General features: G+C 40.2%; 1 protein-coding gene and 1 long non-coding RNA gene across 2 annotated transcripts; both read right to left on the bottom strand.

Annotated features, from left to right (window-relative positions):
* Positions 1-2355: 2355 nt before the first annotated feature.
* LOC309477535 (olfactory receptor 4B13-like) lies at positions 2356-3294 on the bottom strand (the record flags this gene model as incomplete). Its single annotated transcript, XM_082140813.1, has 1 exon — positions 2356-3294. The coding sequence occupies one exon, from the start codon at positions 3292-3294 to the stop codon at positions 2356-2358; it is 939 nt and encodes a 312-aa protein (XP_081996939.1).
* An 11734-nt stretch (positions 3295-15028) lies between these two features.
* LOC309477448 lies at positions 15029-15561 on the bottom strand. The gene is made up of 2 exons (XR_014198639.1): positions 15482-15561; positions 15029-15374 (listed from the first exon to the last, which is right to left on the bottom strand). It is a non-coding gene; the product is annotated as an uncharacterized lncRNA (long non-coding RNA).
* Positions 15562-18476: the final 2915 nt, after the last annotated feature.

Raw genomic sequence — 18476 nt, 5'->3', positions numbered from 1 at the left:
TTTTTACATTTGATAATTAAACCTTTGGAGCATACGATCACACCGGTGTGATTAAAACGTTCAGTGTGTCACGTTGTCAACTGCTAAATTAAAATCTGCGTACGCGCTTTGGCTGGCACTGAGCCAGAGACGGATGTGCTCAGCACTGACAACAGTTCAGAGTTTTCAACCATATGTTTTTTTATGTTTCTGACATTGAAATACTAATGAATACTAGCAAAAAAAAATTTATACTGAAGTTTGAAAAATATACTCATGTCAATGGAAGCGACAATAATCCTTTGAAATATAATTTGACGGCGTGTTATATTGATGTCTGGTATTCTACACATTGTGTAGGTAACTGTAAAGTTACTCTGATCTTAGAATATTGTAGGTACAAAATGAATAGTGCTTCAAAGTTGTCGTCTTTTTGTGTATTTCTTAGTTTTGAACCTAAAATCACGCAGCCTAGGTGTTTTGTGCAGAATCCATCAAGTTTTTTCATGAGGGGGGTTGTTGGTGGAATCCATACATTTTTAGCCATCTGTTAAAATTACTTTTACTGATCGACCAAACTCAACGGATGCTAGGTAATGAAGGAGGTTTGCAAAACTTCAAAGAACATCTTCTGAATTTCAAAATGCACTGTACAAAGCCGAGATAAGGTGCAGTTGCCTTGAGGTTTCGGTGCTTATATGCTTTAAATTTGCTTGTTTCTATAAGCTGCAAATTATGTGGAAGACTTAATCGAAGCAGGATTTATAGGCTTGATTTTCTTAATATTCTGGTATAGCAGCATGATCTATAATCTTATAAGCCTTTTGTCCTTCTCCATATCAGACATCAGACCAGTGGAAACTGAATCTGTCTACAGTGTCTACAGAGTCGCTCTGTGGAAGAAAATCCAATCAGCTATTTGTCTGTTTTGGTACGCCCAAGAAAGGTTCTCCAGCAACCAGACAGACAATAAGCAGGTGGATAGTCAAGGCTATCTCTCTTGCGTATGAGGCGTGCAGTATAGCCTTCACCCATGGCTGTCAGAGCGCACTTTACTAGGAGTATGGCGGCTTCTAAAGGTCTATGCAGGAGTTTCATTACAAGGTGTATGTGATGTGGTGGGCTGGTCCTCTCTGCACATTTCTGGCTTCCAGGTTGTGACGTCACACGCAAAGGGATGATGTCCCGCCATGCCATTGGACTGATTTCACATGTCCAAGCAAGCAAAAGCTGTCACTTCACCGTCTAGGGTAACTATAGACCCAATATAGTCTGGCTATGAGGAACCCACTTCTAGCCAAAATAACCTTGAATTTGGTTACATGTAGTTTTTGGCAAAATAACTTGTGAGATGAATGATATTCCATCATGTAAGCAAAGTTTACAGTTTACAAGGCGTTTAATTTCTTTTACATGTTCTATGCGTAGCCTGTGCGTTGATGACTAGTCTATTCTTGAGCTATGGTTAGACGTCTATTAAATTTTCACTGGCAGCCCAAATTTTGCCTTGGTTTAGCCTAGACGTCATGGCTGTGTTTTGACAGCTATTAGACATCTTTTAAAAGCAAAATTGCTTTTCAGGGTGCCTCAAGATGCAAAGTGTTCTCATAGTGTAACTACTTCCGACGCAGCGTCTCGTTCCTTGCAGAGACATTTTCAGTGAGAGGCTCATGACTAGTGGCTCTGTGTGTGCAATTCCACAAACCTTGAAGACTTTCTAAACATATTTAAGTAGCAGGCTTTTTTAGATAGGAAACTGTCAACGAATTATGAATAATTTTCTGCCACTGTGAGAATAACATGAAATCATGTAGACAATTAAAAGTAACTGTGGTCTGATTATGAGTATTTTAAAATGTAATACAATTTAATTACAAGTACTTCTTTTTTGGAATTTTATTTTGTAATCCAGATTAGGTCTACATGTAATTAGTTACAACCCTGCACTGGTGGCCTGTGGCTGTGCTAAAGGAGTCTTTTCACTTTTGATACAAGGATAAAAAGTTGAACCTTCTGAACCTTTTCAGCCTTTGCAAATCACATAATCCTAATATATCCTGAATGCATCTCTTTTTTGCTACAATGCATCCTCTGTAACATAATGTATGAAATTAAGAAAATAACAAATTAACTGTAATTATTTGTATTTATTCAGTCTTTACCAGTTGTATATTATGCACTTTAGTCTATATCCATGAATTGTATGATGCATTGTACTATTTCTTAACGGTTTTGTCACAATTATATATACAAGAAATGATAGAAAGAAGCTCCTGTAAAATACATATTAAAGTATATTTAAAATTTAAAATTTGCAATGCTTATACATCATTACTTTTGGTTACTTCCTTACATGAATATGTAACTAAATTTAAATCAGTTAGAATAAACTTTTTTTCTGCAAAGTTTTAACATTCGTTGTCTTATTTCTTTGACTTGTAAACCATATATTATGGGATTCAATCCTGGTGGTATAACATGAAACAATACACTCCCGAACTTCCTACTCTCAACATACTCAGAAAAACGATGGAGAAAAATTGGAACAAAACCAAAGACTATCAAGATAACATAAACAGCCAAATGAGTGCTGCAGGTTTTTATTGCTTTGGTGTTGGTTGCTTTGTTTTTGCTTTTTATACATACCATCACTATTCTGAGATATGTCAATAACACCCACCCCATTGAGGAGGTGAGTAAAACCACAGTAAAAGTTAATCCATATATATTATTAACTACTGTACTTTCACAGGACAGTTTAAATAGTGAAGGGTTGTCACAAAAGTGGTTTTGAATGACAGATCTGCAGTGAGACAGACGAACACTGAGGCCGATCAGAATTCCCACCGGAACTACTGCAGCACCCCAGGCTCCTGCTGACAGTTTAACCATCATTTTATTGCTCATTATAGTTGGGTATCGCAGTGGATTGCATATGGCCACATATCTGTCAAAGGCCATGATCATTAGAATAGTATGGGATGTTGTTCCATATAAATGTGTAAAGAATGCTTGGAAAACACACTCCACATATGTGATGTAGCGCTCTGAGGGGTCTGTTAATAAGTCCTTCAGTAAATGTGGTACGAGGACAGTTGTTCCTATAATATCACTCACTGGCAAGTGACAGAAAAGAATGTGCATAGGCTGGTGTAAACTTTTTTCTGCTGAGATCTGAATCAAAATCCCAATGTTAGACATCATTGCAAAGACATAAGCCATCAACAGAAAAATGAACGTGAGCTTGCTGGACTGTGGTGTAACTTGCAGTCCCTCCACTAAGAGTACACTGTATCTGAATGTCAGGTTATCCATTTGTGACCTAAAGAAAACATACAGATTAAGTGACAAACACTTGTATTAACAACATATTATCTCAAAGCATTGCTACATGAAGATCATATATGCTTCCAGAGATAAGTCATATATACTAATGTTCAAAAGATACTTACTAGGGTTTTCTTTGATTTGTCAATCTTTATTATGTATTTCTTCCTGTAGAAAGGTTACTTCTTAATTTTAAAAGGGGATTTGGCCTTATTTTTAGTCATTTTCACATGCGCTTACAGAACTCAAGAAATATTGTTGATCACTGTACAGGTATGTAACATGAGTTTGATGTAATATGACTACATCTGAAATATTCTTTACTTACCAAGGAAAATGACCGATAGATACACAGTTGTCACGTCACTTCATATACAGAGGCATCTAATCTATTAGTTATGAAGAGTACAACCTGCTTGTCTCTGAATATATTTAAACTGGTTAGACCATTTAATTATGTGTCACCACAGCTTAAGTCGTGTCATCATTCCCCAAAGGAGACAATACATTTTTAGCTCTCTTTTCTGCGGTTGGTGCACTGCTTACCAGGGGTGTGTTTCCCAAATGCATTTTAGCCAACTGTGATTGCAAGTTTTGTTGTTATCATCAAAGGCCCTGTCCCAAATGGCACACTCCGGACTTGTGGACTTCCTCAGAGTCCACACTTTGGTGACATCATGTAGTGCAGACCTATAGGGCCCTTGGCGCGAGTCCACGAGGGCGCATTGAGAGGTATTTTTGGGACAAAACTCGATCGTCACGCCAGAAATAACGGTCTGGTTGTTGTTGCAGGAGAAATCACATTTTTGCGCTCCGATGTCTTATCTCCATGTCAACTACACAGCCTAATTTTACAGTTCTGTATTTTGATATTATGCATGCCACCTGGGCATTAGACAATAGATACATCATGCTTATTTAAATGATTTATACAGTTGTACATAATACAATTTTAACACATAATGAAAATATGCATGAGTTTCAGATGAATTTACAGGTTTCAATATTCATACTATGTTTACATAGTAATTACAAGAATATTTTTTTACATTCTAAAATTTACCACCCTCCATCTATGAAAAAAAAGCCTCCCGTATAGTCAGTTTTTGCGTATAAGAAGGATTTGTAGTACTGATGAAGAATTTGAAAACCAGGTGAAAGTAGTATATAACCGGTTCCTTTCAAAAGGTTACGATAATATGAATCTCGACTCGAGTTTGGACAGGGTACGTGGCATTGAACGTGAATCACTTTTTAAGAAAAAAACTGTCATTTCAGATAATCGAGTTGTCTTATCTTCAACATTTTCTCCCCTTTCAGGTAAGATCAAATCAATAGTGAATAAACATTGGCATATTTTATCTAGTGACACACAGATCGGCCAGTCTTTTCAAAACCCTCCGCTTTTTGCTTATAAGAGATCGCGTAATTTGAGAGATATGCTGGTTAGGGCTGATTCTTATACTCCGCCTACTAATTGGCTTACAGCCCTTGATCCGGGCAATTTCCCTTGTAGGAGTTGCATTAATTGTAATGCGATGATAATGGGTAATTCCTTTTCACATCCACGGACCGGCAAGACATTCTCTGTGAGAGGGAGAATTACTTGCCGTACGTCCTTTGTTGTTTATTTGCTCAAATGCCCATGTGGGCTTTGTTATGTTGGTAAAACAAAAAGAGAGTTAAGAACAAGATTACACGAACACAAAAGTAACATACGCAATCACGATATTAAGTCACCCGTGGCGAGACATTTTAATGAGTTTGGACATGATATCTGTATTTTGAAATTTCAAGGCATCAAGTTAGTTAAACCTTTTCAACGGGGTGGAGATAGGGAGCGCTACCTTCTTCAACGAGAGGCATTTTGGATTTATACACTTCAAACAGTATACCCCAATGGTTTAAATGAAGAATTGCCTTTGAATAGTTTTTTTATGAAATCATGTCATGGACAAGTCAATCATGAATTTATTTATTTTTGAGAGGCTGTCACTATTGTATTTTCGCATTCCAGATTCATGAGGGTTTTTTTGAATTTACCATGTATTTTGAAATTAATTTGATTATATTTATTTTATTATTTTTTAATTTATATTTTTTTATTAAATTTTTTACTTTTTGTTTTTGTATAAATTGTTCATAAGGGTCACATGGACATTACATATGGTATGTTGTGTTGTGTTATTCCTGGTGTTTCCACAATGTTGGTAACTTGATGCACCTGAAGGTGCTGATGATTTGCGGAATGAGGTTCACCTGTGATGTGTTTTTTTAAAAAACAATCTTTTCGGTGTTTCACAGTACACACTAATGATGGCTTAGGCCGAAACGCGTCTGTGAGGACATAGTAATAATACATTTATGAAAATATAACTTGAGAGTGCGGTTTTTCATCTTTATTTTTGATAAATGTCTTTATTACTCGCACCCATAAATTATTTTGGGAGTTGAGCGCGCCTGCTCTTAATACATATGATATGACTCAGTGAAGCCCTGACATTCGGTTCTATTTATTTAATGAATCACAATGAGATCGTATTATTCACCGCGCTATTATTATGTTTGAGACATCAACCACTGGTCGATGACCATAATGTTTGTATAAACTGTAGGTAACAACTGGTAAAATGTACATCTAGGTCATAAAAAACGTAATGTTTTCTTCTCAGCCATGTCAACAATTGTCCGTGAGCAAAATCTCCTGCATCTATGCGGGCTTCGCGGAAGACCGCTTCAAGGGTACAAAGGGGGCGCTGCTGAGCACACTTCAGAGCGTTAAAATGCTGAATGGGACGGCCTACGGACTCGTAGACTCAGCGAGCACGCGCAATTTAACCCTCTGGGGTCTGAGGTGTTTTCTGGGCCCTGGAGGTGTTCTGACATGCGCTGACATTTGTTCTTATTTCTGTTACTTGTGACATTTTCATGGCTAAAATCTGATTACACTGTATTTAGCACAAACTCTGCTACAATAATATATCAGCAGCATGTATGTAAAAGTTTGTAGTTTTGAGATAATGACATTTAAAACAAAAACAATTGTCACTGAAATGAGGCCATGAAACCCATACTGATTATTTCTTCACATGACTTTTGAAAATTGTATCACGTAGCCTAGAATATTTGCTTCAAAACTATGTGAAAATCATCCTGACAACTCATTCAGATAAAACAATATATCGATTTTAAATTTGTAAGACATGTTTTGTGTAAGAAAGCTTTATGCGAGGAGGCGTGAACACATCATTAATATTGATGGCTTTCACACCTGAGAAAGACAAAGACCCTCCCAAAATGGCCCCACCAGGTGCTATTAGGCTCTATCATTCTGAGCAACATTGCACAAAGAATGAGGAGATTTAAAAAATAATGGCTTTTTGATTGTTTGGATTTATTTACAACACAACATAATCCAAAGATACACAACAAATGACAAAAAAAGCACATTATTTAACACACTGATCTAAAGACAGAGACTTGAACAGTCACACACCTTTGTGCCCTTCCTGAAACGTATACATACCTGTCATTTCCAAGGTGTTTGATTTTTCACTTTACCATGTTCATGTACAGAGACTCATGTGAATGTTGAAGTCAGCAGGACTCATCAGAGGCATCTGGTCCCTGTATAATAAAAAACCCAGCTGTGAACATGTGATATTAAGATAAACTATAGGGCTGCACGATTTTGGGAATACATTTGAGATTTTTCTGGTTAAAATTGCTTTTTAAAAATAAAAAAATACACACACACACACACACACACACACACACACACACACACACACACACACACACACACACACACACACACACACACACATATATATATATATATATATATATATATATATATATATATATATATATATATATATATATAATGAACACCAGGTTTGTTGTGCCTTGTAGGCATAGGCTGCAGTGCTGCATAAAATAATAATAACAATAACCTATAGCAGGCATCCTATAAATCGTTAAAAAGGAACACTTCAGTAACACTACACTAGAGAAAAATATATTGATTATCATGTCACTTCAAATGTTTCCATTCGTTATGACGTTATGAAATGAGATTGGAGTAAAAATAGGAAGCCTAATGTTTGGTGCGTTTTGCTTTTCAAACGCACAGTGCGTTATTTACTGAAGCAATCGAGCCGCTCCAAACTATGAAACATTATTGTTACCATATACATATCTAACGTGGAGATTTGCATGTCAATCTCTTTTGCGCACGTGGGCGTGGTCACATTAAACATAATGAGCAAGGGTTTGAGAAACTGGACATATTGTTGGTTTTATACAAATTACTTAAACAGAGAATATTTGTTTTAATTTTGAATCCGATCATTTAAAAGTACACACTTAAATGTTTATAAAGATATATGGCTCATAAATGTGTGACAAGTATTTGCTGAGTTTTATTTCAGTTTATAGACGTGCTCAAGAAAAAAAAGTTCACAGAGACAAAGAGGCAGAAAGCACACCCTGTTTATTTTCTTTATTTTACAAAAGCACAATGTTTTGTTTTGATTGTAAGTGGGCACATACAAAAATAGACATCTCACAGATTCTTTTTTCATATTTATTTTTTCTGTATAACCATAAATGACGGAGTAATTTAAGTTTATTTTGCTACTATGTGAAGAAAATCCAGCAAAACGCACCGGCACGTTTGCCGACCCCAGAGGGTTAAGTCCACAAGACCGAAAGTCCACATGAAGTGCGCCATTTTGGACAGGGCCAAAGTCCAACGATTTGTTTTATCCCAAAACCATAATTTTAGACCAGGTGTGTGAGCCGGCATCATCGTCCGTCATTGTGGGAGTCCTTGTGGATTTCGAGGGCATGGAGAGAATTATGGCCCGTCTTCCACACCGCTGTGGAAGAATTATGCCTGGCCTTTCCCAGATAGCAGACGGATGTGGGCCACTTCAGGCAATGATGCGGCACTGTAGGCCTTCTTATGGCCCGGACAAAATGTATGTGAGCTTGATGTGGCCCACATGTAAAATGGCAAATATGGCCCAAATATTTTAAATCACATGTGGGCCTTTTTAGGCAAAGATGCGGCACTCATGGCAATGTGTAATCTGAATGTGAGCCAAAAGTGGCCCATATGATAAATAATGAATATGGCCCAAATATTACAAACCAAATGTGGGCCACCTATGGCAAAATTGTGGCACAATCGACAATGACTAATCTGGATGTAAACCAAATATGGCCCACATACAGTGGGGAGAAAAAGTATTTGATACACTGCCGATTTTGCAGGTTTTCCCACTTACAAAGCATGTAGAAGTCTGTAATTTTGATCATAGGTACTCTTCAACTGTGAGTGACAAAAATCCAGAAAATCACATTTTATGATTTTTAAGTAATTAATTTGCTTTTATTTTTGCAATTACAGAGATCATACGTTTCCTGTAGTTCTTGACCAGGTTTGCACACACTGCAGCAGGGATTTTGGCCCACTCCTCCATACAGACCTTCTCCAGATCCTTCAGGTTTCGGGGCTATCGCTGGGCAATATGGACTTTCAGCTCCCTTCAAAGATTTTCTATTGGGTTCAGGTCTGGAGACTGGCTAGGCCACTCCAGGACCTTGAGATGCTTCTTACGGAGCCACCCCTTAGTTGCCCTGGCTGTGTGTTTCGGGTCGTTGTCATGCTGGAAGACCCAGCCACGACCCATCTTCAATGCTCTTACTGAGGGAAGGAGGTTGTTGGCCAAGATCTCGCGATACAGGGCCCCATTCATCCTCCCCTCAATACGGTGCAGTCGTCCTGCCCCCTTTGCAGAAAAGCCAAAGAATGATGTTTCCACCTCCATGCTTCACGGTTGGGATGGTGTTCTTGGGGTTGTACTCATCCTTCTTCTTCCTCCAAACACGGCGATTGGAGTTTTTGACCAAAAAGCTCTAATTTAGTCTCATCAGACCACATGACCTTCTCCCATTCCTCCTCTGGATCATCCAGATGGTCATTGGCAAACTTCAGACGGGCCTGGACATGCGCTGGCTTGAGCAGGGGGACCTTGCGTGCGGTGCAGGATTTTAATCCATGACGGTGTAGTGTGTTACTAATGGTTTTCTTTGAGACTGTGGTCCCAGCTCTCTTCAGGTCATTGACCAGCTCCTGCCGTGTAGTTCTGGGCTGATCCCTCACCTTCCTCATGATCATTGATGCCCCACAAGGTGAGATCTTGCATGGTGTCCCAGACCAAGGGAGATTGACCGTCATCTTGAACTTCTTCCATTTTCTAATAATTGGGCCAATAGTTGTTACCTTCTCACCAAGCTGCTTGCCTATTGTCCTGTAGCCCATCCCAGCCTTGTGCAGGTCTACAATTTTATCCCTGATGTCCTTACACAGCTCTCTGGTCTTGGCCATTGTGGAGAGGTTGGAGTCTGTTTGATTGAGTGTGTGGACAGGTGTCTTTTATACAGGTAACGAGTTCAAACAGGTGCAGTTAATACAGGTAATGAGTGAAGAACAGGAGGGCTTCTTAAAGAAAAAATAACAGGTCTGTGAGAGCCGGAATTCTTACTGATTGGTAGGTGATCAAATACTTATGTCATGCATAAAATGCTAATTCATTATTTAAAAATCATACAATGTGATTTCCTGGATTTTTTAGATTCCGTCTCTCACAGTTGAAGTGTACCTATGATAGAAATTACAGACCTCTACATGCTTTGTAAGTAGGACAACCTGCAAAATCGGCAGTGTATCAAATACTTGTTCTCCCCACTGTATGTTGCTGCAAATGTGGCCCAGTTATCTTAAAACATAACTGGGCCAGTTTTGGCAAAGATGTGGGACAGTAATCACTGGCGAATCTGAATGTGAACCTAAAGTGGCCCTCACATGGCATAGCAAATACGGCCCGAGTACATTACACCAAATTTGGGCCACATTTGGCAAATGTACGGCGCAAGACGCGATACTCTGTTTTTGCTGCGCCCGGTGTGAGGAGCTGGTCGACGGCCGGGACTGCTCCCGCCCAGCAGTCCCTGGGACATGAACTAGGAGTGGCAGGTATTTCTGGAATGTTTCCGCCTGCTTTCTTTCTTCTTGAAACCTATCAATGACCGTGTTTACTGAGTCACCGAACAGGTCAGCAGGGGAAATCAAGGTGTCCAGAAGGAAGGTTTTTTCTCTTTCCTTCATACCTTAAAGGTTCAGCCATAAATGCCTCTCCGTGGCCACCAGGGCTGCCATAGAATGACCCACTGACTTGTCCGTCTCCTTGGTGGTACGGAGAGATAAATTTGCTGCCTGATGTAATTCTCGAATCAAGTCAGTGCTGACCTCCTCACTCTCGCTCATGTCTTTTGTCGGCCTGGTATGCCTGCCGAATGGACATAGTGTGCAGGTATACCGCGGCCTGACCTGCCACCGAATATGCATATAGGTGTTTCTGAGTGGCTTGGAGGGTAATGCCGGTGCTTTAAAGGACGATGCCGATTCGGGGGAGAGATGGCTCGCAAGCGTCTCTTCAGCCTTAGGCATCGCCCCATAACCATATTGTTTATCCCCAACCATATTAGAGTATGTAGATGTTTGTGGACTATAAATACAAGATGATACCGGTCTTTTCCAGGACTTCAACACCTCGGTGTGGAGGTCTGGAAAAAACGGTAAGCACCGGTGTGGAGGCTGCATACGGGAAGGCAGAAAGCGTTCATCAAGTTTGCTTTTCTGCCTTGTCTCTTGCTTGTCTGTTGGCCACTCTATGCTTAATTTCTCTACAGCACGAGTGAGCACCTCCATTAGCTTCTCACATGCAGGAGACTGAAGTGATGAGTCCTCGGTATCTCCTGTACCAATACTAACAACATCCAGTTCCTCAGAACTGGATAGTTACAGTACCGGGGCCTCAGCCTGGCCGGAAGAAACCGCAGAGCATGCTTCCAAACCCTGAACTGAGGCACTGGATCTGACAGGTGAAGGCTGAGATAGGGCTGGGCCCGTCTCAAACCCCTCTGTCAGATCCATTTGCGAACCCCACGACTGAAGTCGCCGCTCTGCTTCGGCAGAAGCGGGACCCGAGCCGCGGGGAGCGCGAACCAAACCGCCCTCCTCGAAGAACAATCGGCGGGAGCGCAGCGTTCTTAATGGTAAACACTCACAATGCTCACAGTCAGCCCCCTCGAGAGGTGACTGGGCATGCTGCACTCCCAAACAAACAACACATAGTTGGTGTGTATCCACATCCCTGAGATATCAAGTGCAAGGATGAACACAGTTCCTATAGTGCTGCTCGCTCGCCATTTTATATTAAAATCTATTTAATATATAGATATTTGTGATAAAACTCCTGCCTAGATTCAACTAAGGACAGACAAAAACACTTTAAGACAATGATTCACACAGATCGCTTGCTGAAGGCACTGAAGCTAGCCCGGTTGTGATTCAAGTGTGATTCACACAGCCTCCCTCTCCCACCTCCTCTTTCAAAATCAGCCAGTCTGTCAGCTCCATTTTCCGCTGTCTCCCATCAGTCCCTCGGCTCCTCATTGACCTCCTTTCTGTGGTGTGGATCCTCCTCCTCCAGAGCCCTCAGCCTCCCTCCACAGTTGGACTGTTACGGCGCAACGACGCACCTTTCCATGAGGAGGGTGTAATGTACATGTATAGTCAGTTTTGGTTTTGTGTTCATAGAGTTCAGTTTCTGTTTGCCAGTGTATCCTTTGCTAGTTTGTCTCAATGGTCATTATTGAGTTCTACTGGTGTTTCTTGTTACGTTAATAATCTCTGTGTTTATTAGTTCTTGGTTTTGTGTCGTCAGTATAAAATGTTCTCCTGTGTTTGCCTTGTGGATTATAATAAATATATTTATAGTTCCCTCTTTCGTCTTTGTTGTGCGCTTATAGAGCCATAGCGTGACACTGTGAGGGAAAGACGTACAGTCTTTACAGTGGCATACACTGTATGAAGTGCCTAGATCATGTAACCATCATAACTTTTAAAACTGATTTATGGGGTAAAAAAAAAAAAAAAAAAGAAGAAATTCAGAAAGACATTTCATCAGTTGAACAAGCAGTATGTTATTAAACAAAAAAAAGATAGAAAATAGAGTTTAAATGCAAAGCTATACGGAGCTACAAACACAATTCACTTCAATTCAGGCAGACTGAAAACCGCTGTGCAATAGTAAAAACTGGCCGTGCAGGAAAACCTGAGAGTGAGAGTTGCCCTGACAGTCACCCATTTGCCCTTCTGCATGGGCTCTACAGCCAGAACCGAACAATGTATAGGGTTCGCTAAGCTAGTCGGCGTATCCAAAGCAGTATCTAAAGCCCTTGCATTCTTACTATCCTCAATTAAAGTTTGGATGCGTGTCTCTAATTCTATGTAAGCCTGACTATCTCCCTGCATTTATTACATGTAAAAACCCTCACCGCTGTCAGAGGCAGCTATACATATGGCAGGCAGTGCAGGTGACAATAACAGGAGAACATGACATGACTCACCAGGCACATGCACAGGAAGGGCTCGACCTGTGCAGAGCACATGCCCTTTTTACCCTTACACTCTGAAGTCACCCTTTACGTCTGTCTGTCTCTTTTACAAATATTTAGCCAATGAAAGTTCTTAAAAAGAGCTTGTGTAAATCTTGTTCGATCCTCAAACTGTCAGAAAACCTGATAACTCCGCCCCCTCTATCTTGACTGAATGAACTGAAGTTCCGCAGCAGCCGCACAGCAGACAGCAGCTGAACGAAAGTTTGCAAGGGTAAACAAAGATCTTGTTGTTTGAATAAGTACTAAACACTATGTCTATTAAGCAAAAACTCCCTGCGCATCCATGCAGCCTAGCATGGATAAAAGCAGGGAGAGCAGCAATAACTCCTCAAAACAAAACCATATGCCAATCCCCCAAACTATGTTGCCCTTACCCGGATGACCTAAACGAGTATGTTACCAATACCCGTGTAAGTCATAGCAACAAGCATGTTGTCAATACCCGAAATGCTTAGCAGGAAACATGCATATTGCAATGAATGACATGCCGTCTGAAATGAAATATCAAAATGAATCAGCTGCTTGCTTGTTGTATAGCCACAGTCCAGTTCCAGTTTCTTGAGTGACGACTGTGAGTTTGAGATGAGAGATTTCCTTTTCAATTATCTTTTTCATTGGAAATAAGTCAATACTGAACACAATTGCTGGTGGAAACTTCCGGTTCACACAGAATTAGCAACACATGTCATTAATACAGCTGGATGGTTTAATGCAACAAGCGTGATGCTGATACTTGGATATATTTAGGCACAAATATGTAGCTTTGAATAAATTCCAATCACTAGACAAGTTATTTGTTGATGTGTACTGCGTACACTGTCACCTGTCAATTACGTCATAACGTTGTTATACTTGGTTGTAGTTTTCTTCTGTAGAAGAAAACTACAACCAAGTATAACAACGTATTTTTTTTACACACTACCCCCACCACGACTGAGGCTGATAGAATGGTTACATCCTGATGTTAGCGGCAGCACTATAGATCCAATCTTATGGGGGAAGCATCACCCCAAGCTGGAGCAAGCAAGGACACATTGCAACAAGCGTGTTGCTGTAGCCAATTTAACAGTGTATGGGATCTATTGGGGGAAGCTTACACCCCTAGCGGCAGCAAAATCTGATACAATGAGCATGTTGTATAATCACAGAACTACTGCTAAAACTAATGTAGTTTGGCAGGGGAAGCATACACCCTACAGCAATAGCTCTGACTAGCGGCAACAAAACTGATACAACAAGCATGTTGTAGAATCACAGAACTATTGATAAAACTAGGCTGCGTTCCAAACCGCATACTTCCCTACTATTTAGTATGGGAAAAAGAGTAGGCGAGCGAAAAAGTATGTACGAATCCAAAAGAATAGGCGAGAATTACCTGGGTGACGTATTAATTATCGCGAGATTCGGGCTTAAGTGCGTTCGAATATGTCTACTTTCCTACTATATAGTAGGCGAAAACAGTACGTGAAGGAAGCAGTACGTTCGAAACATCAGTATTCATAAAAGAGTAGGCGAGAAGTTCCCGGATGGCTTACTTACCACACAGATTTTGGAGTGCTGATCCGATGGATACTTTTCTATCCCAGGAGGCCACGCGAGAGGACACGTCATTATCAAACATCGCAGAGATCAGCGACGCGGGTGCTTTCAAATGTAAGTAAACACGGTTCCTTGTGTTAAAATTGCATGTGTTGAACTACCACTGCATGAAAATTGGGATTTCCGACCCCGTAAACGGCCGTAAATCTCCCTAATTTTCGGCAGTTAACGACAATTTACAGCCTGTGAACGTCGCGTTCGTCTGTGCCGAATATTGTCGGAAACGAACCATGACGTATGCAGAGCGCTCACGCCGGAGGTGTGAATGGCTCTAATTACCATATGAATAGCAGCTCCCGCCAGAGAAAGGCTTGAATTTCCTCACTCACTATTGGTTGAACCCACGTGGTTTAAACAAGAAAAATCACTCGTGATTGGTTGGCAGATCTGTTACTATTGGTCACCCTCACTCATTATAAATTAAAAAAAATATAATATTCATATAAATGATGATACATAAATTATTTTTTTATATTCATAATATGCTATTCTGTGGTATATTCATGTCATTGTTAACCTATGGACTACACTATTATTACCATCAAGGACATGAATTTATAAAGGAAAGGAAAATTTGCCAGGGACATGCTGTTTATTCAAAGAAAGAGCTTTATTAGCACAAACACAAAACAATATACACCTATGTACAAAGCATAGATCATCTGCACACACAACAAATTGGAAGCTCAGTGTCTGTTTTCATCTTCGGAGCTGTAGGTGACTAGCGGCGTTCTCTCTGAATTCGATCCACTTTGAAAACGTCTGTGGTGCGTTGTCCTGTATTTAGGAGTCGCCTCTAATCTCGACTGCAGCGTAGCACAGAGCTCTGTGAGCTCCTGGCTGGTGGTTGAACTTCATCGGACATCAGATCTATGGTGGCGCACTTCCAAATGCCCACGTCATCCTCACCTAGCACACCGTCTCGCTTCTAGCAGCTGTAAAAACAACCAATACAGACAATCAGTACTGTGATGCACTGTGTATGGACACAAAACATCTATTAATGCACTTGAAAAATAGTCACATTGACTAAAAATCTTACCCTCTTTCTTCTCGCTCGACTCCGAGCTGAACTCTTCACAGCTTCAGCCTGCAGTGCCAGATCTGGTTGTTTGTACCTGTACCTCTCGTAGTACGTCTTACAGGCAGCTGGAAAACAATTAAATGAGAGTGATATGAATAAAAACAACGCAAGTCACAGTAAAATGAAACAAGGAGAAAATAGTCAAAGTTACTTATAATGTCGTCATGATCAGCGTCATGAAAATCTGGACTTGCAGACATAGCTCTGAGTAAATGTGAGGTTACGCCCTCGTTATGAGGCGAGGTTACTCTATGGAAACAAAATGTATGATTAAGATCGTAAACTATAACGGATCTATTTTCTTATACAAGAGAATGAAAGCATATTCTTTGAATCTTACCTTTAAAATGTTTGTAAGTTTTTATGAAAGTAAAAAAATAAAAGAATGTAAGATTCTTTCATTTTTTTTACCTTGCTCCAGTTCGTAGCGCCCACAATTTGTCTCAGAGTTGAGAAGATGGCATACTGCTTCCTGTAAATTACAGGATTATTTACAATTATTAAACAAATAATAGCCATCACTCCCATGACCTCTTGCTTTATGATGAAATCATGAAAAACTGAATATTCTTACATTTCACAAGGCCTGACAAAATACAAAAGTGACCGATGAGATGAATACTTACTGGGTGTCAACAGGTCTTTGCTCAGAGGTGCGCTAGCATCTTAAGGGCGAAAAAAACAAAGAATATTCAAAAATGTACAATTATTGAAATCAAACAAAAAGGTAAGAATTGCCACACTCTGCTCTTCTAAGCAAGACTGTCTGAAACATGTCATTAAGCCAATAAAATAAACCGTTACCAAACTTGATTCTCAAGCAGTAAGTAAAGACCAATTTATAGTTATGCGTCGACCTCCCGCTGTAGCTACAGAGTAGGCTGTGTACATAGCGTACCCTTTAGCACACCCTGACGTGCACCTCTCCCAAAATGTAACAATGCGTCAATTTTACGTGGACGGAAGCGCTGTGATTGGTCTAGAACACCTCCCTCGGGTTTCACAGGCTTCTTTCTGCATGTGTAATTGTGCGTCAACAGGGACAACAATGCAGAAGTATAAATGAAACAGTGTAGCCTATAGCGTAGAGGCTCGGGCTTCGGTCTGACGCAAAAGTATAAATCAGCCTTAAAGGATTAGTTCACCTCAAAATGAAAATTTCCTGATAATTTACTCACACTGAGTGACAAGATATCCATGTCTGTCTTTCCTCAGTGGAAAAGAAATTAAGTTTAAGGAAAACATTTCCATATTTTTAATGGCATATACTTTAATGGCAACCAAAGATCTCAATGTTCCAAGACGGTTCAAATGTCCGTCTCAATGCAGCTTCAGAGTCTCTACACAATCCCAGTCGAGAAATCAGGTTCTTATCTAGCAAAACCATCTGTCATTTTCTAAAATTATATATACACATTTATGTATTTTTTAAACAATTGTTTGTCTTGTGCTAGTCTGCTGGCATTACAGACATTTGAACCTTCTTTGAACATTGGGATTGTTGGTTGCCATTAAAGTCCAATCTCTGTAGAAAAATACTGAAATGTTAATCCTCAAAACTAAATTTATTTTCCACTGAAAAAAGAAATAAAGGTTGGGGCAACCGATAAAGTGAATACTCACTGGAAATTTCCTTGCGCTGAAATCTGGCTGCACATTTCTCCGGGTCAGAGAAGGCTTCCACAAGACATTCAAAGTTTGACTTAGAGTCTGAAACACATGAGTCAGCCAGTAAGTACGGTCATGTTGCCTATACTAAATTAATAATGAAATACTGGAGTCATTACTACGCTTAATTAAGAGTGAGAAGAACCTACTCATCTTGAATGGACAAAAAAAAACTAATGTTTTTGTCTCATCTTTCCATAGAATATTTGAAAAGTAACTGACACTACTGGAACTTCAAACGGGCAGAGGGACGACCAGACTCTGACCATAGAACGCTGCCCGTTTGAAGTTCCAGTAGTGTCAGTTACTTTTCAAATGTTCTATGGAAAGATGAGACAAAAACATTCGCTTTTTTTGTCCATTCAAGATGAGTAGGTTCTCACTCTTAGGGCCCTTTCACACCTGAAAGTCCGCACCAAGGTCCGAACCAAAGTTCATGTTTTGATACATTGTATACATTTGGTTAGTTTTGGTTTGGTTTCACATTGCAATTATGCGAGCGCACTAAAGAACTTTTCATGACGTACTTGCGTCCTGTCGTCATCATCTACATGGCTGCATATTGACATTGATTGGTTTGTAAACGGACGTGCGTCTGACGTCAGCGTGTTGTCAATTCGGCGGGTAACTTTGACAAGAATGAATGAACAGACGCATATTATCGTTGCCACTATGCTGTTATTATTACGGCATTACTCCCTCCAGCACCAACTATACTCGACACTAGTTCAAATTCGCCAAATGAACGTCCTCGTTGTGCAAACAAATCATCGCCGGTAGGATGCAGGACAAATGTGTGCGTGTGTGTGTGCGCGCGCGCGCGAATCAGCTGGAAGAAACGCTGTGGGCAGGACTGACAGATCTGCACATAAATATTCTTCTTCAGTTGTTTATGCTACGCGGGAACCACCGGAACTTCCTGTAAATGGTCCGAAAGTCCGAACCATACAGAAAATGCTTTCACACTAGAAACGAACCAAACCTTTGAACAGTTTGATCCGGACCGAGACCACCTCTTTTCGTCGGACCAAATTTCGTCTGTTTGGTCCGGACCGTGGTCCGGGGGAGGTTTCACACCTGTAATTTTGATTCGGACCAAACTGAAAAGTCCGAAAGTCCGGACCAAACAAGGTAGGTGTGAAAGGGCCCTTAATTAAGCGGCTTAAATAACTCTGACCAGCACTGTATATATTTAAAATAGATTATTCACAAGCAGTAAAAAACTACTTGTCTTGAATGGAGTGTGACTTTGTGCAGAGCAATGTTTTGTGCAGGGGGAAAAGTA

Source organism: Leuciscus leuciscus (assembly GCF_965113295.1).
Source record: "Leuciscus leuciscus genome assembly, chromosome: 16".
Classification (NCBI taxonomy): Eukaryota; Metazoa; Chordata; class Actinopteri; order Cypriniformes; family Leuciscidae; genus Leuciscus; species Leuciscus leuciscus.
The sequence above is the reverse complement of the archived record's forward strand: the minus strand, read 5'-3'. Positions and strand labels throughout refer to the sequence as shown.